At 42.2% G+C, this 27505-nt stretch overlaps 1 protein-coding gene across 4 annotated transcripts in view; it reads left to right on the top strand.

The window, feature by feature from the left end:
- cadm4 (cell adhesion molecule 4) overlaps positions 1-27505 on the top strand; it is a 216733-nt gene that overhangs the window by 144619 nt on the left and 44609 nt on the right. For 2 of the 4 annotated variants that reach the window (XM_077574809.1, XM_077574806.1), the window contains exons 1-2: positions 11108-12336; positions 26376-26522. In XM_077574809.1, the coding sequence (XP_077430935.1) occupies positions 12207-12336; positions 26376-26522 (277 nt within the window). In that variant the 5' untranslated portion in view covers positions 11108-12206. Of the gene's footprint in view, positions 1-11107; positions 12337-26375; positions 26523-27505 lie in introns of those variants that run through there. The other 2 variants (XM_077574807.1, XM_077574808.1) reach the window with 2 other exon arrangements.

Here is a 27505-nt window from a genome sequence, read left to right as displayed (position 1 = left end):
CGTCCGGTTGCCCACACACAGCAACTCCCGGACGTTGTGTGTAACGCAGTCTACTCTCGATGCTGATTGGCTGTCGTGACGCGGCATCATGCAAATGTTGTGTCTCAAGTGCAAATTATGGGTCAGCTTGTGGCTGTGCGGCCGTCGTGCTTTCTCCATCCTCTGCCCGCCCAACGGTGGTCATCACACAATTCAAGTGTGCGTGAAAGCAACTTAATGCAAGTGGCTGACGTGCAGGTCAGTGCCGCCCCAATGTATTCAATTAACTCAGAGGGGTTGTGAGTCTCCCATTTCCCAACGTATTTATTTTTTGCCATCCCACAATTTTCTTCCTGGCTCCCCTCGCTTGCTCGTTATTTCAGTCTTTCCGCAGCACTTGGACCGCCATGCTCTGTTTGCGCTAAAACGAGAAATGTTCTCAGTCAATGATTGGGAAAATGAACAGTTATTCTTTAATTGAATGTTACAGAAATACTAATGTGGCTTAATCCGAGCCACTTTGCAATAAAGTGTGCCACTGCATATTTGCAACACAAATTCCCATATTTTATTTTTGGAATCCTTTTTTATTTGCTGGAAAACGCCCCTATTTTCTCATTTGAGCTCAGGCCAGAGCCCTGTCTAGTATAAAAGTATTGCTTTGGCGCACTTGTATGACATCTTGGAGCCATTCTGCTACAGTAAAATACCTGTAGTTGTATCCTTTCTCTTCTACCTATAATAATCAGGATTTTATTAACCAATCCCCCCCAATAATATGAGGGGGAGACCTGGCAGCCATCTTGTGGCATCTACAGTTAACCATTTTGGGCAAACCACAATTATATTTATTATAATATAATTGTATAATTAGAATTAATTAATTATATAATTAGAATTATAGAATATATTATTATCATATTATTAATATCTTATTATAATATATTATAATTGATGTTCAATATTATAATTAAATGTCAGAATAATTAATCAATAATGATAATAATATTGTAACAATAATTATTGTTATAATATAATAATAATTAATTAAATATTATATACAGGGTGTCCATAAAGTCTCTTTACCATTTCAAAAATGTATTAAAAATGCAATTGATTAGATATTTTATTTAGATTTGTTCTATTGTATTCAGCGTTTATTTAAGTTTTTTTTTTTTTTACCTCTTTTAATACACTGCTACATGGCCACCAGTAGTTGCACGAAGCACATCAAGACGGTACTCGATTTCTTGCCAAGTTCGCTGTAGCGTCGCCTCATCAATTGTGGCAAAGGCATCAGAAATCCTTTGCTTAAGGTCGAATGTAGAATGATAAAGACTGTGTGTGTTTTTTTTAAACACTGAATACAATAGAACAAATCTGAATAAAATATCTAATCAATTGCATTTTTAATAATGTTTTTAAATGGTAAAGAGGACATCCTGTATATTATAATATATTAATATATTACATTATTATATCAATTATATAAAATAGTTACAATTGATTGTAATTGTAATTTATATATTTTTTTAAATGTATTACACCACAAATACCTGTTTACTACAAATAACGTTTCAAACTCATCTTACAACAAATATCCCTCAAATTCAGTGGCTTACAAATTATTTGATTTTGGGAGAGAGAAAAAATGCACCCGAAGTGACACAGGCTAAACGTCCCGATGTGTATACAGTGAATTCTACTCGAGCACAACTTTTCCTTTCCTGACTATTGGGACAATCAGTTCTGTGTGTGTTTGTTTTGTTGTTTTTGGGTGCCACGTGTTCCAAATGTTACAAAAATAACATAACGCAGCAAAGTAGTTGTACCAAAGTTATTGTCGCTTGTATCGGTTGCTGCCAAGCACTGAAAAATTGATCACCTTGAAGAATTTGCGTCAAATCTATTTCGAACGTCCGTTTCTAATCGGCACTACATTATGTGTGCGGCACCACTTCTGTTTATCCTTGATAAAGGAGTGTTCAGGTGGTGCTGCCAGCTTGGCTGTTTTTCCCGCACATCTTTTTTCCCCCACATCTCTTTGTGTGTGAGTGCTGTGGCATAAACTGGTGGCATAAAAGGTTGTTATGAGCTTCAGGTGTTAATTGGCTGAGAGGCAGCGCGTTAATATTCCCCTTGCAAAGCCGGGAAACGGCAGCAGCAAACTGATGAGTGTGTGCTTTCGCTCCAGAGGAAAAGAAAGAGAGAGCGTGGCAGAAAGAGCGACACGAGAGTGCAAAGGCCCTCTGTAAGGTCACAGCCGGCGAGGAGCAGATTAGGAGAAGAATAAAAAGAGGAAGAGACACGGGTCTGGAGGGAGGAAAGAAAAATGTGATCATAAAAAAAAAGAAAATTGGACCATAGAGGCTCTTCGTGGAAACAAAGATGATATCATGTGAGAGAGAATTGAACACTTTTCTTTGATGTTTTGTATTTGACATTTTGAGGATCGCTGCTAGAACCAAACGGAGTGGTTGGGACTGATTAATGGCCTCACCATTCATTTCAATGAGGAACGATGATTTGAGATACGCGTTCTGAGTTACAAGCGTGTTGACGTGTATTTGAATCGGAAAAGCAGATTCGCGTCGCCAGTCCCGGAGAGGTAGGCCGCCGAACGAGGGTCGGTTTCAGGCACGAGAAATGGCGACGCCCGTTAGGCACCATCTTGGGGATGCAACCCGGCAGGCAACACTGTTTTGCTTTCATCTGGCGGAGCCGAGCTTAGCCGTCTCTCACCTCCCGAGAGCTGTCGCGTTATGCATAAAATATGGCGCTACCTCGCGCCTTAACCTGTGCATGCTTTTATGAATGCAGGTTTTCACGCAGCCCGATCCCGCGCCAGTTGTGTTTAAGTGTAAAGCGTGTCCGCCTGCGGCTTTCTTCATTTGAGCAAACAAGGAAACCTGCGGCGGCCTTGAATGCGTTTGCACTCGTTTATATTGTTCACACGGATTATTGCCCTCCCGCACACACGCATCCGCTGCCTCGGAAGCCCACCACAAGTGCCGGGCTAGTAAGTCTTTTGGTCAAGGTACGACGACGAGTCGTAAATTGCTCAGCAGGAATGCGCATTAAAGGGCTCTCTAAAACATCACAGGTCAATCTATAGACTGTTGGAATCTTTTACCTATCAGGGGACATTCAAAGGAGACATCATGTAGAATGGATTTATTTCCCCACAATTTAAAATAATTCAGTCTTAACTCAAGGCCATTTTCAGAGTTGCGCATACTGCCAGCAGTTTTACAACATTTGAACTGAAAGCCGGGAAAGCGGATGCCATTTTGTTTTGTTTTGATCAATTCTTGGTCTGCTAGCCAATGGAATGCTGATGTGAGCCTCGTAGCGTGTCTTGCTATTTTATTTAAGAATTTATGGCCGACGCAGTTAGAGTTATGAAATCAATGATGGCGATTGACGACGGCGCGGGAGGACTTCGAACCAGTGTAACCAGACGACAGTGGCATATTGCTAAGAAATGTGTTTGTAGACAATGAGGATGTCGAACATTTTGACGGCCTTGTAACGCAATGGATGCCGAATAATTTCCACTTGATCCCCCATTGTTGAAGGCAAATAAACGCGCAGATGCGACATAGTTGTGTGTTGAATTTTTCATAGAAGCATATTTTGAAAGTATAATAACAAACTTCGTTTTGTGTGAATGCACAAGGTGTAAGCTCTGAAATGGTTTTGGAATTATATTTCTACCTGCTTAAGGAGTTGAGATTTTAATTATTTAGTAGGCATTGACAATATTGTTGAATTTCCAACTCTTAAGTCACCCATAGGTTTTAGAGGCATGTTTTGGCAGGCCCTTTAGGCCTTAATGGGTCAAGATATACAGTAGAATGTTTTGGTTTGTTTTTTTACTATCGAAAAAGTTAGTTTCTACAGGTTTCAGTTCTTTGGTAATCGGCAGTAGAACATTTGTTGGGTTTCCGAAAAGCAGAGGTGGCAAGGCCAACCTCAACCGCAAAACTTAAAAAACTCAACCGATCCGATGGAGTACTTTCTGGACCTGGATTTCGGTCCAGAAAGTCAAAACCCTGCCACAGTTTGGCTTTTGCCACAGCTGCTTCTACTCAAGCAGCTTCCCAGTTTACCTGCCGGTTGAGTAGAAACACCTAAAACCAAACTGTGTGAGTTTTTCAGACCACATAAAAAAAATAAAAAAAAAGGTGGTAATGAGTATTCATCTCCAGAACAGCAGTGAAACTCACAACAGCAGCATATCATCAAGCAGCCACGGGGACGGGCAAACAGAAAGCAGAAAAGGGCCACGGCAGTTCTTGTAGGACATAATTCAGCAGAACGAAGGCTGAAGGGATTACCAGGAAAGCTACAGAAGCAGGCAGACTTGACTTTATGAGATCATTCGAAAGGAGAGCGCTAGAAAGTCTGCAAGAGGGCACAAGTGCAATCTGGTAAAGAGCAGGAGAGGCTGAAATGTTGCCTGATTGCTGATTTGAGGCACCTGGCGCAGGAGGGGCCTAAAGTTGCCCTACTTCCAACATGTTGGCATTTGTCTTCCTGATTATCAACGGGACCGGCTGAAATTCCCGCTCAAAGTACTTCGACGGGATCTGTTCTTTACAAACTTTGCACACCAACGTTGACGAGCGTGAACAATTGGATTCCATCTGATTGATTATCGTCCTGGTTCCGAAAGTTTAACCGACCGAGCAAGCGCGGGAGGCATCGGACTAGCTAGTTAGCTCCTTCCATCCGTACATGCTTTGATGTCGCTGCTGGGATCTTGTTTCGGGCAAGTTTTCCAAGTGCAGGAAGTTTTGTTTCGCAAGAAGGAAGCGAACATCAATAAGAGCTAGATCAGGCTAGCGCGATATCGTCAATGGCGGCGATGTGAAATTGCAAAATGCGGTGTGGGAGTTGATGTGGTAGCAGCAGATGCTCGCTGGCCCGGCGCTACAAGGATGAATACGAATCTGTTTTGGGATGCCAGCGAGCTGCTTTGGGCCAATTAGTTTGATTTGGCCAACACTTCCTCATGTAATGTAAACAAGTGGCGTCGTTTTTTTTGCTGTTTTACAGACGCCAGAAAACTGTGCAAGGATGTCTCCACGTTGTGAGAAATAAGATCAAATTGAGAGTTGGCAAAGGGATTCGTGGGAATAGATTTGGTTGAGTTTGCTTTAAAAAAAAAAATGGAAAAGAAGAACAGCATCTTCATTGAAAACCTCAAGCTTTGTGCTCAATATATGTTTTTACAGATGCTTTTTTATTATTATTATTATACCAGCTACCACTGTTTTTGCTCTTTTCACTTTTGATTTCCTAAAACCACGTGTTGAAGAACCACGTCACGAAACGGCTTCTCTGAATAGCCTGAAAAGTTTATTCCAAAAGTCGCAGCCAGTCAGCCGACCATTTAAGGATACAAATCGTACTTTCGGCTACTTTGCATTCTTTCAGACTTTAATACTTGGACGAGCTTTGTACAAAGCAAATTGATTATTATATTGTCCTTGAAATTTTTTGGTGTCTACTTTGTTATTCTCGAGAAAAACAATCCTTTAGCGAGAAACAAGATTGCCACGGGCTATGTGCCTGAACTTCCAAATTTGTTCCAGCGCTGCCTCCCTAAATGTTAAAATAAATAATAAACTTGATTCGTCAATGATGTTAACAATGTAACATCGTCCTGAAAGTTCAATCGCTAATTAACTCTTTGACTGCCAGACGTTTTCAGAAAAGGGATGCCGTGGGTGCCAGCCGATTTTAAGCATTTTGACTGATCTTTCAAGGTCCATAGAAAATTATGTGTTTGGACTATGGAAACACACATACTACCAAAAAAAGATTGGACTCTCATCTTTCATCAGAAAAAAAAAGTTTGTTTCTACCTTATTCCGTTTTTCAGTAATCCACAATAGAAAATGGTTAGTTTCACCTCTGTTTTGAAACAAACGTCTTTTAACGTCTTTGGCACTCCTCCATAGGATTTTACTAAACGTTATTTAACGTTTTTGGCAGTCAAAGAGTTAATTAAAGACAGTTAAAAAAAAAAAAATACTGAATTACACTGCGGTTTTGCTGTGTAATGTTTTTAGAGATGATATCTGAATACCATAATATTTTTAAATCAACGTCTTAAGCACCAGTTAGCCATGTTGGTGTGAAGAAGCTGTTTTGGGGCAACTTTGGGGGAACTCGCCAAAATCAACCCCAATCACAAGCAGGGATTCAAAACATATTGGCAAGTCTTTTTTTTGGGGGGGCCAAAGCCATTTAGTGGCATCAAAGTTTGCTGATTATTTTGAATAATTTGCCATAAAAAAGGGTGAGTGAGGGCCTTTTCATCGCTGCTTTCAGATTTGATTATTATTATTTTAAGTGGAAAAACGAAATCCGAGGCAGCAACATGGCAGCAAAAACATCTCCAACGCTGTTTCGAACCCCCAAAACCCACCACTCGCCCTCGCCACCGTTGACCCTGAAGAGGAAGATTGTGCTGAATTAGTTGCGCAGATAAATCACGGCGTGGATCTGCCTCCCGTTGGCTTCTTGTGGCACCAAGACAGAAAAAAAAAAAAAAAAAAACGGTGATGGATTTTCCGCATGAAGGCTTGCGCTCTTATCAAGGTTCTTCCTCCCTGTTTGTTTAATCGCTGCTCTTAAATGAACTCGACACAAGCAAATCGTTTAAAAAGCAGTAAGAAGCTTCAAGTGACAGAATCCTTCAAAGTTCGCGTCGCGTCACAATAACACGTTCACTTCTAAAAAGTCGTGCCCGGCTTCATGCAGCCCCAGGAGGAATGAGCTAAAATTGTCGCCCCCCCCTCTTCTGTAATTGTCAAGATTGATGTATGATGGGATGAGACTAATAATAGGATGCCCACAATGGCTCCCGCCGATTCCTAATGCTTTTGATTCCGCTCTGCAGAACCCGGTGCCAAGCCTGCCCGGTTCCAAAGAGAGAATTTAATCTCCCGCCTTATTGTCGACACACAAAAAAAGGTCAATTAGAGTTCGATCAAGACCAGGATAATCACTTGTATGTTCAACTTTACATTTTAATATCCGGACCAGGAGAAGACGTAAGCAAAAAGTCCAAATCTCACAAAATTCCCGTCCAAATGTACCCAAACATATCGATCACCGTGACCAGGAATTAGCCCGTACCGCCGCGGAGCTGTGACTTTTCTAATTAGTGAGTTCACAGCAAATCCGCTCGGATTAGCTCGGCTCGAGTGTGGCGATTAACACCGAGTCGCCGCAAATCCCCTAAAATGAGCGAGAGATGGGGATGGACGGGCATCTGCTGGGAAGGCCAACCCTCGCAGGGACCCGCACCGGCTCAAAATGTTGACTAAAATGTCTCCTTACGTAAGTGTGGCTTAACGGGGGGATGAGGACGTTCTTGTGGGAATTTTGGAGGATTTTACACGAAAATATATTGTAATTAGTGGAAAGGCGATGTCAGTTTTTTGAAAAGCTTGTGTGTGTTAATTGTAAAAACTATGTTAATTGCCCCAAATCAACTTGCCTCAAATTCAAATGACAAGTTGCAATAATAGATTTGTCTTTTTGCTCTGATTAATGTGCATTGTCTTTAAAAAAAAAAAAAAAAAAAGGGACAGCGGGTACTAATTAGCCCCAATGACAACATGAGTAGCCAATGGGTTTGTAGCTCACCAATGATAAAACACTGTGACATACTTGGAAGAATTAAAACAGAAGAGAATTTTAAAGAATTTTAACATTTATTTATTTAAAGTGAACTTCTACCAAATGTTTTATATTCTGTTTAAAAAGTAGGTCGCAAAATCATTTGAATAATAATAAATAATTGAACAACTATCTTACTATTCCACTTATGCATAAAAGGTTCATCTTTGCATGATACAATAGCTTGTTATTTTCAGAGGGCACGTCTGCAACCTGCAAGCATCTTCACAGTCAATTATGCACTCAGATTATGGATTCGTTTTAGTTGTGGGGGGGGGGGGGGTGGCATCGCTACAGTACATCACTTGTATCCCACGCTAATATTCCGATACTGCAGAGACGTCCTTGGGGGGGGGGGGGGGGGATCTTTGATTTATCTGCACCTAGCCACAAACATGGCCTCCCTTGCAGTTTGCCAGCTAATAAACCCTCAAGATCACACGCGCGCACACACCCATGCTCAATGGCGCGCACTCACACACTCGCTCGTCCTCCAGGGAGGGAAAAGGATTCGACGCTACCCAAGAAGGCGCCTTTAGGACAAAAAGAAATTTCATCCTGGATAAGCGTCCCCCCCCCCCCCCCCCCACCAGCAGCAAGACCGCCCCCTAGATAGCATCTCTACATTAGCGCTCTGCCTCTGGTTGACTGCTATCCCGTCACACGCACTCACACACCTTGGCCACATTCTCTTGCATCGTTCCCCTCTCGTCTGTTTTTGCCCCCCACCCCCCTCCCTCCCTCCCTTTGACTCATCCTTCCCTCCTCTTGTCCATCCGTCCCCGCGGTGGCCCGCACTGTAAACATCTCTATTCCCGCCCCCTCCCCCTCGTCAGAGTACTTTGATAGCGTCGCTATTAAACGGCGCCGCGACCTCCCCGGCATGCTCAAGCAGGCAAGGGCTCCTCGTCAGGCTGCTGGAGTGCTTCCTATTTTGCGCACGCAGCTGACTTAAGCCCCTTAAGTGCTTTGGCAACACTTATTCCGTCGTGGCACAACGGAGCCCATTAAAAGTTGGATTTGAATGAGAGGGTGCGAGCAAGAAAGGAAAAGGAAGGCGAAATGGGGGGGGGGGACATCATTTGTCAGTGTGGATGGGGTGGGGGGGGGGGTATTGTGTGCTGGTGTGCCTTTAAGGGGCGTGGCCAAGTAAGTGATTTCAGGAGCTAGAGTTGGCTGAAGTCTTTGTGGGGGGTTTTCATTTTTCTGTTTGTGTGTTCAACTGTTTGTCCCGTTCAATAAATGTCTGAAACTGCATCGGTAACTATGTGATCACCCCCCCGACCCCCACCCCCAAAGATAGAGGAGAAGCAACCCACGAATTGCCTTATAAATAAAGGTGCCAGTGAGTTAGTCTGCGAGTCGACAATGCAGGCCATCAAACCCGAAAGTAAAACTCACAGTGGTGAGTCAGAGCGTTACAATTTGTAATTCATTTTTGACACCAATATCCCCCCGCCCCCTTTTTTTTTCTGAAAATGAATATCGGTTTCAAATATCTGTTATCGGCCTCCTTGACTACTGATAATCAGCATCGGAAAAAACATCAGTCCATCTCTAGTTTCCGTGGGCCTTCGTGCCCCCTGGTTCACGGTCCTCCATGTCACTGCTGTCCTTGTTTTGAAGACCTCAAGATCCCAATCAACAGCACACACAAATACACTCTCAGCAAGTCGTGCGCGGATTCTTAATGCCTTCCCGATCTCCTCGGCAATTACGAGCGGTTGCCGCGCTTAGCCGATAAAAACGTTTGACTTTATTGGGCTTGATTGTGGCGCGTGTGGAGGTGTTTGTGGACCGATCAGTGGATGAGGAACAATGAGAGGCGGCGTCGTAACAACGCAACCGCGTTGTCGTTGCTTTTTAACGGGACAATGAAAGTCACGGGGCCGCAGTGGCTGGCGTCCATCGCTGGCTTTGTACTGCCACTTTCGTTGCCAATTGCTGTAATCAGGGGGGGGGGGGGGGGTAGAACAAAGGAACTGCATTATGGATGATGCCATGAAAAATAGCACAAAGCAGCATCGGGCAGTGCTACTCCCAAGGTACGGAGTTTGTATTGCTGAGGCTATAATTGGCCGTATAAAGATCATTCCATCGGCTTTCCCCCGTCTACATCGACGATACAGTTTAGATGGCCTGCGAACTGTTATTCCTTCGGTGTGTTTTGGTTGGGTCAGCATGTGTGTCTCCATGGCAACGATAAACAGACAGCATGTAGAAAAGTCCCTAATGTCATTCATTATCTTGGAATGTGGATATACTCAGTCATCGAGGTCATTTCTCAGGACATTGAATCGTTTACTTGCAACCGATCGGAAATACACGAAGCAGCAGAGGCGGCAAATCCAGGTCCAGAAAGGAAAAACACTGCCACAGTTTGGCTTTAGCCCCTCATGCTAGCTGGCTAACGACTGGGGCTAAAGCCAAACTGTGGCAGGGTTTTTACTTTCAGGTGCTAGCTAGCTAGCTCCCTAGCTAGCTCCCATGATGCTTGTTCACCTGCTAGCGAGCTAGCTAGCTAGCTAGCATCAGAGGCTAAAGCCAAACAGTGGGAGGGTTTTTACTTTCTGGACCTGGATTTGCCACCTCTGACAAGTAGGCGTAAACAAATATGGCAAAACTGAACCAACTTTTGGGGCGAGGAGGAAACGGACTAATTTATTAGTGTAGTGAGTGACATACAGTATAATATATTTTATTGACCGTAGAATGTAAGAGGTGGAAATGATGCCTATTTGCGTAATGATTGTCCATTTAAATTGGGACACATATATGGGAGTAACTCGTAAAGACATTAACCCGTATATTGACTGCATGTAAACATAGTTATTGTTTTAGAAGACGATTATATATGTCAATGTTCTGGATGGCAAGTTGCAAATAGCCATAGTTTGGACGCCAACAGCTTGATTCTAGTCTCTGTATCTCACGGCTTCCCATCTATTATGGCTGAGTCTGGAACGCCACTTCCACAATAAGCAGGGGATCGCTGTAACGCTCAATTTTGCGTTTATGAGATATTCCGCCAATAAGCCCATTTGTTGTCAGCTGTCGACAGCGCATCCCCGCCGCCATAAAGAGCCAGCGTTTAACATAAAGAGGCACTGTGACGCCTCTGCGGGCGCCTGCGCGGATACATTAAGCAAGAGGCGACAGTGAAAAGGCCCAACGCTGCCCAATTCGCAGCCCGCTTCAGTCAACACTGGACAGTCGCTCACATTCACGCACACACATGCCGCCACTGTTTGCAGACCTGAAAGACAAGCATTGTCACAGCAACGCACACATACACCAACCCTTTAACCTTCACAAAATAGTATGCAAAATATGCAGATGCTGATCCCACACTGGCACACGGATTCGAGCGCGGGGAGGCTGGCCGGGGTTATATAAACAAGTCGCAAGACAGATAACGGACGGACGCACGCGGTTAGCCGTGACACCGCTTTGGGATTATCGCTGTGTTTATAGATTAACCGGCAAAGACGCCAACAGAAAGTTTGTGGAGTAGAAGCGACGGCCCGGATCGACCGGCGGGTTGGAAGGAGGAGCGGATCAACTCTTTGCGGAGATCATATTTGAAGTTTTTCTTTTCTGGCGAGTCAGCACAGTCGAAGTGAGATCGGTGGCGATCCATCGGGGATATTTTCTGTTGAACGCTGTTGGCTGTTTGAGCTGGTCGTGTTTGCAACGGCATGCAGAGCAGGAGGGTGCCAGCCGTGTTCAGGGTACTAACGCTTTAATCCCCAACGGGTAGTGCTCAGTGAGGCGTTCGGTGAAGCTCACACAACAGAAAACGTAGAAGGTCCATACGTACGCTCAGACTTGAGCTAGATTACGTCTGACGGCCTGCGGTTTATTCCGCCTACTGTTTTATAAACCAAATTCGCAAAAGACACCTCCAGATGCTTCCGCTCTTCCGCCCCGAATCGGATTTTATTTAACCTCGCGCTCTCCGCAGATCAACTGCGGCGAGACGCCGTGTCTCGGGAGAGGCGGCCGCTCGGGCTAGCGCCTCGAAGGAGCGCCGCAGATTGGAAGAACGGGGCGTGTTCTTTGTTGCCCCAGATTCTTTCGTCCTCCGGGGCGCCGCCATGCCTTCATCTGCTGTTCCAAAGTTTGCATGCAGGCATCGTCTACGGAGATAAAAACCCGCCTCAGCTGGAATCTTTCTTGATGTTTCCCGGCGCGCACAACTAGCTCAGCACAGGTTGGACTGTAGTTTACATTCCGAGTTTCGTTTGATGGCGTGCAATGCTGTATAAGTCGCGCACACAAAAATAGGCGGGCCCAGCTGTGTTGTTGTTGTCTGGCTACGCTTCGACATTGTTGGGACGTGTACTAAGTAGCACAAAGTCGTCGTTAAAGCTCCTCACTCTTACCTCCTGGTCAGTTACTTTTGTGAGCGCAGCAGTGCTGTTGAGCGCAAATTAGTGTGTTTTTTTTGTGCGTCGACTTGTTAGTCTGCAGCAGAGCAAGCAGGGTCACAGAGGAGCCATTGATTCTAAAGTGCACATCAATACACAATGAGGCCCGCTCGGAGCTCTGTCTTCAGCCGCCGCCGCTGCCGCTGCCGCCGCTGCTGCCACCCCCCGTCTCCCCTCTCGCTGGCCCTGCGCGGCTTGGTCCTGGTCCCGCTCCTTCTGGGCTTTGCTCGTAAGTCCCACACGCACACACATGCATCCCTTTTAAAGCAGACGTGCGCTATCGATTCCGCGGGGAGTCATTATGTGGCAAACAGGCCGGAGGAAGAAGGAACATAATGCTGGCACGTACGCGTTCGATCCATATTAAAGCACGGCTTGTATTGGAGTGGAAAATGTGTAATTACCACCAGCACCGAGCTATTATTTGCTTCAGTATGAATGTTTGTGTGCAACTTCTCGCCAATAGTTATTGATAAAACTCATCAATTAGGATTTTTTTCCCAAGATAAGTTGGTATCGTTCCAATTACAGTTTGGTGGGCTGGGCAAACTTTTGCTGGACTTTTTAAAAATCCCAAAAATAAATACAACCAACAATATTTAAAATAGTATTTAAAATAGTTTATTTTAATGGCAATGTAAACACATTTTGTTATTTATAAATGATTCAATTGTATAACATTTTAAATTGTGTTAATTATAATTAAATGTTAACTGCCACCTTTCTCATAGTCGTAAAAATATGTTGGATGCAATACATCACACTGAGTCGTCATGGGGCTTACCGCGCGCTGACTACAGGTGCTAGCTGCCAGCTAGCTTGTGAGCTAGCAGGTTTGCTCGTTCGCGGGGCTCAACTTGTTGCTTGGTGTTTTAGTGAACACTTAAGGTAAAGTCAACCATTTATTTAAGTCGGTGGCACACATCTTTCAGCTTGTGGCTCACATTGCACGACAAATATTTGAGCACGACTTCATGCTAGTTATTTACCCACTATGCTTGTGTTACGATAGCCTGGATAACGCAAAATGCACACCACTTGGGAATTTAAAATGAAACTGAACTAAACACTGAGCTATTCTTTAAAAAGTGGAATCGACGCAAGATGCATTTTTTGGGGGGTGTAGGCATAGCTAGCTAACTGTAGTAGTAGAAATGGGCTAAGAAGTCATATCTAAATAACTCTGTCCATAAAAATATATATATGAGAAAAACTTTTTTTGGGTCATTTAATGTATGATTTCCCCATTTACATTCTTATTTAAACAGACTATTCCAGTTGTGTGTTATTTTTGTGCTAATATACAGTTACAGTGGACTCTCGGGTCAAACCTAGCATTTGTCAACTCTCTTAGTCTTAGTTAAAATTTGAACAGCCTCCCTTAAGAAATGTTATTGAAGTGAAAAAGTAAGACTGATCATTTATGTATGCACCCTTAACTTTGATAACGAGTGACTTTCTACTGTTATCTTACTACACGTTTGAGCCGTAATTCACTGAGCAGCCAGTAGAGGACAGTTTGGATGCTACACAGCTGACAACAACTACTGCATGTAGGAATCATTTCCAGTTCTGTGGTCGTTATCCAATTTTTTTTCCCCCTCTTTACCACCATTGGTCCACCTCTGATGTAGTATCAGTCACACAAAAAAAAGCCCCTCTAAAAAGCAAAGGTCACTTGCTCACCGAGTCCTCCATTTTCTATTGAAGTTTGCGGGTGAGCCTTCCACACACACATTTACGCAAAGAAGTCTTCAATAAATCTCACTTGCATGTTCTTGGACTGTGGGAGGAAGCCAGAGCATCCAGAAAAAAAAAAAAAAACTCAAGCGCAAATAAAGAGAATATGCAAATGCCACACGGGAAGGTCCAAACTGAGAATCGAACCCAGGGCCTTTCTGTTAGGCAAATGTCGTCCACTGTGCTGAAATGTCACCAGTATTTCATTTTGTTCCCGCAGATTAAATTGAACACCCTATTTATTAGCTATTATACCCCTCGGTTAGAGCTGTTCAGCTATTGATTTTGGAGGTAACAAAGTGTCAAAGCCTTGGCGGAGGCATCCCAAAAGACACACACTCTTGCTATCAGTGACTCACAACCATCATTTGTAGCAACAGATCATTATTACAGTATGTGTGTGCTACAAATACTGTATTCATTTAGATACGTCCTTTTAGCTTAATGCAAATAGACAATGCAAAATGCCCTATGTAGGCTGAGGGATAGAATCGTGTACACATGTAGATAAAGTAACAATATTCATAGGCATGTATTTTATTTTATTTTTTACTGCGACCGTCTCTATTTACTGTCTATCCATCCATCCAGCCTTCATTCTTTACATTATATTTAATGATCTCATTACCGTATGTCTTTTAAAAATGACAATATTTTAGAGTGCTGTTCCTTCTTATACAAAATGTATATTTTAGTATTTTAAGGCGTTGGCATTCTTTGTGACCTTTTTTTTTGTCTGTAATGTGCCATGAGATTTTTCAAATGAAAAGGTTTGGAAACTTTTTAATGCAAGCTAATGGTGCTGCAAAGGCCTGTAAAAAAAAAAAAAAAGAAGAAGAAGAAGAAGGAGACTGATGAAATATGCGTCTCGTCTGAAATGTTCAAGCTGCCAGTAATTACGCTTCAATTGGGATTAGGAAAAGAGAGAATATTAAGACGGCAGCGTATGCCCAAAGGGGCGAAAGGAGACGGCGGACGGAGAAGGGAGGCAGTCAGATATGGAAACAGAGAAAAAGATAATATGATAATAGTGACAGCCGACATTTTGCCAGGCAAACGGAGCGCATGTTGAACTGGGAAAGAGTGATAGAAAGCGGAAGATAGAAAGAAAAATAAAGGGAGAAAAGGGTGCTGCGTGACAAGAAGTTTTGACAGGCGTCAGAAGTGAGTGTTCGGCGTTCTGCTATTAATACCCGCTCTCGTTATTTACACCATTTTTTGCAGCTTCTCGCGCTGTCACCCGTGTGAGTGAGCGTCTTCCACCGAGTCGTGCATTTTCTGCCAGTACAATCAACAGAAGGACTTTGTCTCATGTTGTATGGATGGAGCAACGTCAGGGCTTGGCTGCTACGTCTTGGCAGTCACTTGGCAGAAGTGTTCACTTGTTGCCAAAATGCCAGCTTTGTGTTTGCCCTTCAAGCGAGCACACAGAAACAGAACTTGAGTTGTGCAAAGGCATTTTTGGAATGGTGTCAAACAATGTTAGCGTTGGATTGCAATTTATGTCAAGTGAGACTCGAGGCCCGCACATCCGTCCGCTGACTACCGCTTCTCCGGTCCAGGATTTTTGGTTGAGCTGGATTCTATCTCGAGGCAAAGTCCAGAGCGGACTGATTGCCAGTCACTCGCAGGACACACATTGACAAACAGCCATTGGACTCACAATTGTGGGTAATTTACAGTGGAATTGAATAAACAGAAGGAAGCTGGAGAAAAGCCACACAAGCACTGCACACAAAAAGACCCATCCGAGAGTGGAACCCAGATCCGTTTGATTCTGGGGACGGTACCAGAGCAACTGTGGCAGTCCGGCGCCCATAACTCTTTGACTGCCAAAAACGTTAAATAACGTTTGGTAAAATCCTATGGAGGAGTGCCAAAGACGTTAAAAGACGTTTGTTTCAAAACAGAGGTGAAACTAACTATTTTCTATTGTTGATTACTGAAAAACGGAATAAGGTAGAAACAAACTTTTTTTTCTGATGAAAGATGAGAGTCCAATCTTTTATTTGGTAGTATGTGTGTTTCCATAGTCCAAACACATAATTTTCTATGGACCTTGAAAGATCAGTAAAAATGCTTAAAATCGGCTGGCACCCACGGCATCCCTTTTCTGAAAACGTCTGGCAGTCAAAGTTAAGGATCGGTGGTTCAACGCCCGGCTTCGATGGTCTGCTGCTAGAATTTTCCTTGTGCAAGATGCTGAAGCCGATATTGACTCCAGGTCAGCAGAGTAAACGAGAAACTGTTCTCAATTGCCTTACCTGGTAAAAACAGAAGAAAACTGAAAACATACACAGTGGAACTGAAGCGGAAATAATAAAACACAAAGAAACTATTATGGGCAAACGGCAGACTTGGAGGAACTAATCGTTCACAGGACTTCCCAAAACACAAAATCAACGAAGACCAACAGCTCGAGAGTAGTCGTCTTACCCCACACACATAAAAAATGTTGGTCTTAAAGATGTTTAATATTTAAGATTGCCAAGACACATCTACTCTTAACATGCTTCAGTCCGCGGGAAAATCTTCAAGGACAATCTTAGAAGGCATAAGATATAGGACGTTTGACGGAAGGGAGCAAAATCGGGACAAAAAGAACTCGATTTACAATTTGTAGCCAGCCTTTTGCTCCTTGTGGATCAGAAGACTTTGAGATTTGGAAAAGACCCTTGGGAAACGATCATGATTTCACACCTGGCTCATTTAACTCTTTGACTGCCAGACGTTTTCAGAAACGGGTTGTCCCCCGTGCCAGCCGATTTTAAGCATTTTGACTGATCTTTCAAGGTCCATAGAAAATTATGTGTTTGGACTATGGAAACACACATACTACCAAATGAACGATAGGACTCTCATCTTCCATCAGAAAAAAAAAGTTTGTTTCTACCTTATTCCGTTCTTCAGTAATCAACAATAGAAAATGGTTAGTTTCACCTCTGTTTTGAAACAAACGTCTTTTAACGTCTTTGGCAATCCTCCATAGGATTTTACTAAACGTTATTTAACGTTTTTGGCAAGTTACAGAGTTACAGAGTTTTGAGTCACAGCTGAGCCACAGTTTGAGATTTTACAAAGACTTTGAGTTTTGAGGGGTCACTATTTACACGACTAGATTTTTAAGGCACACGGTCACGTTTTTTTGCCGGCGTCTCTGCTTTGTCCCTGCCGCTCTCGTGATTGTTTCCAAACGTTCCCGCTTCTGGTTTTGTTCAAGAGGTTGTCGGTTGTGCTTGATATTTCTTGTGACAATATTGAGCATATTTGACGTTGCCGTAAAGTCACCGCTATGAAAAGACTGATCGGAAGCAGCTGAGATTACCATGACGGCCCGTGCGTGCGCTGTCACTCCAGTAAAATTTTCAAATTTGCTTCTGGCTTTGAGTTCTTAGTTTGAAATTCTGAAAATCTTTAGGCGCAAGTCCATCTTTAGAATGTTACCAGATATATTGTGCATCACAGGCATGGGTTTGTCTTGAAGCGGGGAATCGCGGTTGAGTCCGGCGTGCTGAACGTCTCCTGAATTTCCTTTAAGCCGCTTTTGGTACGTGTGCAGCGCCAGGGGCGGCCATTGTTGCGGCCTTGCTGGGAATTTGAAGGACAGAGGAACGGGTCTGCTTTGCCAAGGGTGAAGAGGGCTAATGGGACGGGTGGACAACGGGACGGAGGCTGTGATTGAAAGGTCGCCAGGCTGGAGGAGGAAAAAAAAGACGAAGGTCAACATGAAAAGCTGTGAGGAGAATCAAGCTGAATGGGAATTTCAAAGGATTGAAGGCAATAGTTGAATTATTGGAGGATGGGTGTTGGAACTATGTGGAATTAGGAGGCCAATAAAAGAAAATGCATTTAATGCGAGGTCACGAGTGAGCAGGAACAATTTGATGCCGATTCAGCTGATTGGCTTTGCCGTCGTCCTGGTGTTGGAGAGTTTCTAGAGTTTGTCCTAGCGGGTGAAGTCAAAACAAACAGAGGGAGGGTGAGAGAAAAGCTGAGCGACTGCCAATTAAAATAGGCCAAAGCAGAGCAGAAGATGAAAGCGCGAAAGGCTGGGGAAAAAAAAAGCAGCAAGATATATCCACTCTCCCCTCATTTTGTTCCGTCCTCTTGTCCCGCTCGCTCGTATGCGCTCCTTCCTAGCGCCGCTTTCCCGGCTCGCTGCGGAAGCGCCGCGATTGTGCCGCAGACTTGAGCTGCAGAACAAATCACATTTAGCACAAGCGTGTGGGGGGAGAGTACAAGGCAGGGAATGATTCCCACTTGGTTCCCTACTTTTCCCCCCAAAATAAACGAGAGGGAAGGAGAGAGAAAAGCGGGCTTTTGTGCAAAGTAAAATGTAGGTCGGATAATGAGGAAACGGAGTGAGGAGACCACAGGGGAGTGTTGCAAACGTTTAGCACATCACAAGATGAGCTGGATAGGAACGATGCACATCATCAGGAGCTTTACCTTTAGAGCGGGTCCGCAAAATGGACAGGCTACTTGATTTTCTGTTTGGCAATCTAAAATATGATAGAAAGTCTTTCCAGAAGAGCAGGAGCTGCTGTAGCTCCAACAAGAGGAGCCACTTCCTTATTTTCTATCACTTTTCCTGTACCTGCCTGGTATCCTACTACTTTATCCAGTTTTGCATATGACACCCAATCAAAATCTTGTAGCAGATCTTCTGAGAAGACTGGAAACGGTTTTAGCTCCAGCGGGTGGAACCAAATACTTTTTTTGGGTCAATCCATTTTCATTTCCTCTATACAATGAGTTGATAACTTTCTGTTCCAATACTTAGGTCCAAAAATCAAAGTCATCCACAAAATCAAGTTTTCTTAATTTCCTTGCTGGATTTGGCCCAGACAAAACATCTTCTTTCACAATATTTTGTCCCAGTACTTTTTTCCATATCCCAAAACCATTTTTTTCCTTCTCAGATTGACATGAAACCCTTTCAGAATTTTTTCTAAATTGTCGTTATAGGAGATGACAGTCGATAGAGGTCGAATTTTTTTTGTAGCTCCAAAAGGAGGAAGCAACTCCATGTTTTCTATCCGTTTTCCCTTTCTGCAAAGTGTCATAGCCAAGCGTCCCAATACTTTTGCTATATTGATGAGAAAGGTTTCCTACATTTCCGAATCTCAAATGAATATGGCAGGCGTCCAAAATCCTCTTGAAGGTCTTCCCGGAAGAATGAAAGCTTTCCAGAGTGGAACCATGTCCGTATGCTTTTTTTTTGTTGTTGTTGTCATATCATTTCGTACCTCTGCTTTTCTACTTTAATTGTTGACATTTTAACCTTGGAAAAACACCTGGGGCCAATTTTAGACTGAGAATATTTGTCCAATTCCCGTTCATAGCTATGTGTCCTAAACCTTTTGTCCACTAAGTGTTTCTCAGGTGTTTTAATGGCGGCTTGAGTGGCATTGAGGTGAGCTGAGAGGACCACAAAAGAATGAAAGCTATGTTAAGGATGATGTTTTATTTATAGAGCCAGCTCGCCCCCACCACCTTTCTTTGCTCTGCATTTGATTGGCAGAGTCTCCCCAAAGGAAAGAAAGCGAGATGAGAGATGGCATGATAATTTTTGGCAGGATATGCGGCTCCAGCTGCGGCGTCTGCACGGGAACCAAGACCTAAACTGTCATTAACCTGGAGCAAGCCTCCATTTTGGCTCGCCAAGGGATGATGGGGAAGGGGGGGGGGGATGGCACGGGTGACCCGCCTCCCCTGTGAGACCGGCTCAGCGCTGTTATTGTTTGAAATTAAAAGCGGTAATAATGCGCAGGGCCGCGCATTGTCATCCCCTCTGCATCGATTCTCTTGTAAATCCTCGGCCCGCCCGCCGAGGCAACACGAGCTCCTGGCCGGCCTCCAGTGGGAAGATAATGAGAGATAATGAATAGGAAGGTAGTGGCGGCGGTGGGGGTTGCGGCCCCCTCCGTTCTAGGAGGGGGCCGCAAGGGTTCATTTGGGGCACTCTGACACAGCACATCTCTTATGTCGACGCACTCTCAAGGATGGCGCGGGACGGTCGGTCACTCAGCTGTCGAACCCAGGAGAGCGCTTTGAGAATTTACGGACACGGAGCGGTCCAACTGGCCGCTTCCCAAATCGCACCCCGCCCTCCTCCACGCTTCAGCCGGGGCCGCTTCTATATCTTCCCCTCGTCCCTCTATCATCCCGCAGCATAATCATTGCTAACCCACTGACTTGAAAAGTAAGCCGCCCTCAAAAACGACAGACGAGCATCATAATCGATAATTAGGACAAGATAAGGCACTTGACACAAATCGCCTCCAGCGCTACTCGCACCGGTGTATGGAAGGTGCGAATGTTTGGCGGTGGTGGGGGGGGCCGTAGGCGCACACTGGCAGCCACGCTTCCTTCCGTCAGCCTGCCCCGGGGCATCTGTGGCTGCTCAAGTAGCTCGCCGCCACCACAGTGTGAATGTGTGAGTGCATGAATAATCAGGGATGTGATTTTTCCGCTAATTTGCGGAATTCCGTTTTTTTTATCTCCCCCCCCACCACAAAAAAAAAATTCCGATTATTTTTTTTTTTTTTTTTTTTAGTAGTTCATTGTGTATGCACATGACTCCGACAGATAACATCTTCTGCTATAACAAAGACATTTGTGGTATGCTCTAATATGAGTTACTTTTCATTTGGTCATGATACAATTATTTGTTCATGAAATTTGAACTCTTCAACATTATTTATGTGTTAACTTAGTAATCACATTAGTTAGATATGATGATATTCTCAGTGATAGTTTTTAAAAGCAAAGGCAGTCCAATGTTTTTGAATGTGACTGATTTTGAGTTGACTAAAACTGCCATTTTATATGGGATAGTTCAATATACATTGAAAATTGATGCTGTTGTTTTGTCTATTTCTTTGTCATGTGAGTGCATTGAAAGCACTTAAAAACACGGAAAACCCATGAGCTCCGGGGGGCCTCGCCCCCTGGACCTAGCTGGGTGCCAGCGGCCCCCAGACCCCCGGCTAAATTTTCAGATAATTTCACTTTGGTCAAATCACATCCCTGAAAAATGTATCCGTTCCATTGTAAAGCGTCTTTGAGTGTCTAGAAAAGCACGCATTATTATGAAGTTCACAAATTTGAACCCTGACCTATAGAGAGTGACGTTTCAATTCAGGTTTCCAAATCATTTTCCGAGCTTCGTCTGGAGACACCTGCGCCCCCGATTGTTTATTACCTCCTACGCCGAGGAGGCATAGGAAAAATATCATGCATTTGATTTAGCCTTTAATGTCCCTGCAATATATTTGACTGCACAGCGTCAACTTGTTAAGATGCATAGGCTCAAAAAAAAAAAAGGTCATAAAAATAAAAACAACCAGTATAATATGTACAATACAGAATCCAGTATACACAAATGCTACCAATATAAAAAACTTATATAGAGCAGCAACCATATCTGCTACGACTGTATTATAAAATTGCATCTAGCCTATCAGCAAAAAAGATAAACGTACAGTGAAAATGAATGATTAGATTTTTTTTTGGGGGGGGGAGATATAAGCCGTCGTAATTGCATCCTTGCTACGGTGCTATAACCCTTGACACGACAGATTTTTGAACACAAAAGTGGAGCAACACACGTAGACAGACCCTATATCAGAGGCATATATTCATTATCCTCTGTGAAAAACGGCTATTGTGCTCACTTCTTTGTGCATGTCTCAGCAGAATTTCTGTAATAAAGTGAGGGGAAACACGACAGGTAAGCAGAGCTGCGCCAAAGTGATAAGCCGCAGAGTAACTGTGACAAGAAATAGCGTGGAACTGCCAATGTGTAGTAAACCTGTTTTATTAGTAAGTTTGTTTGTATGTATTTCAGAGTACGTTCAAATATTGAAATAAATACTCGTGAACACGTTTGAATGCGATTGGGGTACTTGTTACTTGTTTTTTTTTGAGAATTAATCAAATTCAGTAAAAACAAAAACATCGTTTATTTGTAACTTCTCTGATTTATTATTATGTCTGCAGCGCATGTTTTGGGGTTGGCATTTTTTTTCCCCGCCATAATTCAACGTGGTATTTATGGGAATTAAGTTTGTAGCATTTAGCCTACAAGTACATTTGAACGTATTTGCGAGTATGTTTGAACGTATTTTCAAGTAAGCACGAATGGTCAAACATACTCGCCAGTCAGACATCTTGACTCCACATTGGCAGTTCCACGCTTCCGTAAAACGGTGTGTATTATTATTATTATTATTGATCCTTGGGGTAGTTTGACTAAAGTTCGTCATAGACATCTGGGAACTGCTTTAACATACTGAAAAGATAAATAGAGCAAATTTTCATGATGCAGTACATATTTGTATTTCACACAAAATGTACAAGATGTGAATACATGTCGTTCAGCTGAATCTGTATCATGATGGAATATATATTCACCGCTTTTAATAAATCTGTCATATTCCATCACTTCTTGGTGGGACATTTTCCTTAATTTATCAGGCTGTGAATAATATCTGAATTTTAATGAAGGTCATCATTCAGTGTGACAGAATGCAGCGTGGAGCTGATTGAATTCTTTCGCCTTGGTGGAGGTTCTATTGAGCGCCATCTCCTCCTTATGACCCGCAATAAAGTACTTTGTGTTTGAAAAGGATTGATATGTATTGCTGCTGTAAATAAAGCCTGTTTTTTGGCGGCGTTTCAGACGGGGGCAGGGCGTCTTTGAAATACTGCCCCCACTTGGCTGGAGGGAGAACTTATTGACGGTATATTGACGCCGCTCGGCGTTCTCCTCTTGTGTTGCTGCTTGTGCAGAATTTTACGAGGGGCGTGCATTTCATCGCTGGTCAGATTAATTGTTGGTGTCGTAGAGCTTGCTTCCCTCCATTTTTTTCTTCTTCTTCTCTTCCCTCGCTCTCCACGTCTCGCTGCGCCTGATCACAAACTCGTGATGTTTGATTTGGAAGCGCCGCCTGTAAAAGTAAATTGCTGTGCCAGCTGCTTTTATCCACGCCGGCGTGCGTCATCGCACTTATATATTATACCCCCCCCCCCTCCTTCCCCCCACACACACACTCTGATGGCACCAGCTGCATTATTATCCCCTCAGCCATCACTTTCTATAACTGGCTGATTGCGTTTCCTGCGATGTAGCTCCGCCTCCACGCTACACCTGCGTTTGTGGGATCCAACTTTTCTGTGATTGTCGCCACTGAAACTTTTTGCGGGAGTGCTGACAGCATGGACAGTAGTGGCGCCCCCTTGGGAGCAGGAGGGGCAGTGCCCCACCAGGTGGCGTACATAAAATAAAATAATTTATACTTAAGACAGAGCAGGGTTATGGAAGTCCTTTTTCTTTGGGTTGGAAAGATGTAACAGAAGCAGGGAAAATCAGCTTTGTCATTTAGAATTTTTTTAAATTTATTATTATTGCATGATAGATTTGTGTTTCAATTCGGTTCTTTGCAATTTATTATATTTCTATTGAAAGACACATCGAAATTCTTAAGACCGCGATAGATACAGTACAATTTTATTTTTTTTTTTAATTTGTATTTTTATATCTTTATTTTGTCATTTTTATATTTTTCATTGTTGATTGTTTTATTTTAATAGATACAGTACAATTTTATATATTTTTTTAATTTGTATTTTTATATCTTTATTTTGTCATTTTTATATTTTTCATTGTTGATTGTTTTATTTTAATTTTTCATTATTTGTTTTACAATTATTTAAGTTCCAACTTATATTTTGCTTATTTTCATTGTCTCTCGTCACTATCCAATCAAATATTTGTCTTTTTCTTTCTTTCTTTTTTCCAGAAAGCCCCAAAACTCATATTTGTCTTTTTCAGATAAGAAAAAAAAAAAAAAACGACCGCATTCGGCACTTGAATGTAATTCGAATACATGAATATAAAATAATGTAAGATAATTTGGAAAAGCCCATCAGACATGCTTTTTTAAAAATATATTTTTAGACTGTTTTCTCTTTTATTTTTTAATAGGCATGGGTGAGTAGGAAGTTCTCAGCCTTATTTGGCCTTATTGGCCTGTTGTGGCTGTTTTTACGATCAGGAACTAGAAATTGCAAGAATAGAACATTTCCATTCGCTTAAAATGATCTTAAGGAAAAATGCTGTTCTAGGATATACTGTATAGATCTTTCTTTAAAATTATTTTTATATATATATATATATATAGAAATAATGATGTTACAATTTGATCTGATTAATATATATATATATATATATATATATATATATATATATATATATATATATATATAAATAAATATATATATAATATATATAATAAAGGATTGCTGCATCAGTGATTAGCCCGTGTTGCACTTTGAGCTGACTTTGACGTCTTGTTTTGTTTTCTCTCTCACTTTGTAATTCACGCCCTGAATTTATTATCCATATCCGGTCACCTTGTCATAATCCTTCATTTGTTGTTTGTCTTGTAGGGTGTGTTTTAAAAAAAATGTTTGTTTGCATGAAGAATTTGATTCATGGATAGTCTTGAACTGAACTCTGTGACTGCGCAACGAACCCTTTTAAGTGCTCGTCGCCGCTTACAAGCCATTTTTTTCCACAATCTAATAGTGATGTATTTCCATCCCTAGTTTTCAACTCTTTCCTCTTCATTACATGCCGTCGATCTTTTGCGTGAGCGCTGACAAGTCACTAATGGGAGAAGAGACGCGTGGCGTTGAACTTGTCAAGACGCAGAGCAGGCGACGCTAATGTCTGCTCCAAACAATGGCGGCCCAACTTTGGGCTGCCCGGTCGATGAGTAATAACAGCCATTAGGGACATAATAGCAAGCGAGATGTCAGGTGGCGATGTCGCAAAATGGATGCATGTAATGAATGGACTTGATCATGGCTATAATTAGTGGCAATTGTCAAGATGGTCTTCATTGTTGGCTTATTTTGCATGGAGTCCAATATCGGAATTGTCAGTCTTGCTTTCTTCCACATGCGAAAACGTATTCGCGCTTGATTAGGGATTAAAGATTGCAATCTAGAAGAAGCCATGCGGAGAGATGATAGTGATGTCAAAGTAGCTTAATTGCAATTTGCTCTCGTCTGCGCACACGTGAAGACACACTGGCTGCGAAATTCGTTTTCATCATCTGCGAGACAAACTTTACAATCTCTTTGCCTTTGAGACAAATAAAAAGAAAAGGATATAAAAGAAAGACTGGGTTTAAAAACAATATATTGATCAAATGCACAATAGTCAAACAAAAATGTTGACATAAGAAGTCATGAATAATATTTGTGTCGGTGAGCATATTTAAGGCTACACTTTTATATTCATATACTTTAGAAGTGCGGGTCTGCCAATGTGGAATCAAAAAAAATCTGTAAATAAATTCAAATTATATATACATACTTTAAACATACTTCTTGCAAATATGTTTCAATGTACTTGCAAATGTGTTTGAACGTATTTGTAGGCCAAATGATAAAAACTTAAGAAATTTTCAAACAAACTTTCAAAAGCATAAATTTGGAGTTAGAAGTTTTCTAATCAGAAAACTCAAACTTTTCCATTGCATCACAGCATCAAATTCATTTTAAGGAAATATTTATTTGATGTTTTATGTACAAATCCCCTTTTTTTTATGGGGATACATTTGAAGAAATACAGCAAAACTTTCTTCCTTTACTGAGCAAAGACAATATTTTTCCTAAACATGTATTGGGGACTTTCCTATTGGCCAACATTGACATCATACTTTTGCTAAAAAAAAAAAAAAACATTCTCAGGAAGTCGAGTCATGCAAAAATCCAATTGCTGCACGCATCTTTTGAAGTCCAACTGCGGGGCTCGGCATCCATTGTGCAGGGTGGGGGTGAAGGATTGAGGGGTCTGTGTGGGGGGGGGGGGGTGCGGCCCCAACAACAAACATGGAGCACACTCTGATCAAACCGTAATTAATCTGTGTCGTCGTTACTCCACTCGGCTTCAAAGAGGCGCCCCGCTGTGTCGCTGTCTAAATACATTTGGACAGAGTTGGAGTTTAACGGGGAACGTGGAAGAACCGAGCGTGTCCGCGTGCGTGCGTGTTTGTGTGTGCGTGTGTGTGTTTGCTATTATAAGTTTATGCTGCAACACTTTCATATGCATACAGGTGTGAACATTTCATGGCATTTAAACAGCCATCTGTCATTAGTTGGCTAGCAAGTAGCAACAGCTTGAATTTATATATATATATATATATATATATGGACTTTTGGGGTCCCGATCCACTAGTTTAGAATCACTGCTAGGAAATGCTCGTTTTTGTTTTATTTGACTCCGAATTTTTCGCTGCAGTGCTCATCACCTTTTCCTGTTTTTTGTAACGATCGTCTTTATGAACCCAAAGACACATCCGGTATTCTCTTTTACTGTTTCTCTCCTTCCCTCTCATGTTGGAATCCGTGTGATGAATCGCTCGAGAGCTGAAGGCGGCGGCAAGTGTTTTTATTTTTAAAAGGTTGTGTTGAAAAGTGAACTTTTGCCACCGCTTGTGTGTCTTCTTGCAGCGAGTTGCCAGGCGGTGCAGGCGGAGAACGTCACCGTCTTGGAGGGCGGCACGGCCCAGATTTCCTGCCGTCTGCAGAACTACGACGGATCCATTGTGGTCATCCAGAACCCTCGCCGGCAGACGCTCTTCTTTAACGGCACGCGGGGTGTGTATTTGCACAGGTGTACACGCACACACACACACACACACACACACACACACACACACACACACACACACACACACAGCTGAGCTGATGCGTTACGTGAAGTTGCGCTACACAAATGTGTGTTGTGTGAAGTTGGCGTTACATGCAGAGGACGTTAAGGGAAGTTGCGTTGCATGAAATCGACATACGTAATGAGTTAGGTGAAGTTGTGCTTTGTGCTTTCGTGACATTTGTTAGGTGAACTTGTATTATGCTTTTTTTTTCCTTTTTTTTTTCTTTCTTTCTTTTTTTCTTGTTTTTCTGTTTTCTCCGTTTTTTTCCTTTTTATCCTTCCATTTTCCCCTTTTTCTTTTTCTATTTATTTTTTCTCCTTTTCTTTTTCTTTCTTTCTTTTTTTCTTGTTTTTCTGTTTTCTCCGTTTTTTTCCTTTTTATCCTTCCATTTTCCCCTTTTTCTTTTTCTATTTATTTTTTCTCCTTTTCTTTTTCTTTCTTTCTTTTTTTCTTGTTTTTCTGTTTTCTCCGTTTTTTTCCTTTTTATCCTTCCATTTTCCCCTTTTTCTTTTTCTATTTATTTTTTCTCCTTTTCTTTTTCTTTCTTTCTTTTTTTCTTGTTTTTCTGTTTTCTCCGTTTTTTTCCTTTTTATCCTTCCATTTTCCCCTTTTTCTTTTTCTATTTATTTTTTCTCCTTTTCTTTTTCTTTCTTTCTTTTTTTCTTGTTTTTCTGTTTTCTCCGTTTTTTTTCCTTTTTATCCCTCCATTTTCCCCTTTTTCTTTTTCTATTTATTTTTTCTCCTTTTCTTTTTCTTTCTTTCTTTTTTTCTTGTTTTTCTGTTTTCTCCGTTTTTTTCCTTTTTATCCTTCCATTTTCCCCTTTTTCTTTTTCTATTTATTTTTTCTCCTTTTCTTTTTCTTTCTTTCTTTTTTTCTTGTTTTTCTGTTTTCTCCGTTTTTTTCCTTTTTATCCTTCCATTTTCCCC

The sequence above is a fragment of the Vanacampus margaritifer genome, chromosome 9, assembly GCF_051991255.1.
Source record: "Vanacampus margaritifer isolate UIUO_Vmar chromosome 9, RoL_Vmar_1.0, whole genome shotgun sequence".
Classification (NCBI taxonomy): domain Eukaryota; kingdom Metazoa; phylum Chordata; class Actinopteri; order Syngnathiformes; family Syngnathidae; genus Vanacampus; species Vanacampus margaritifer.
Note: the sequence above shows the minus strand (reverse complement) of the source record. Positions and strands in the feature narration are given on the sequence as shown.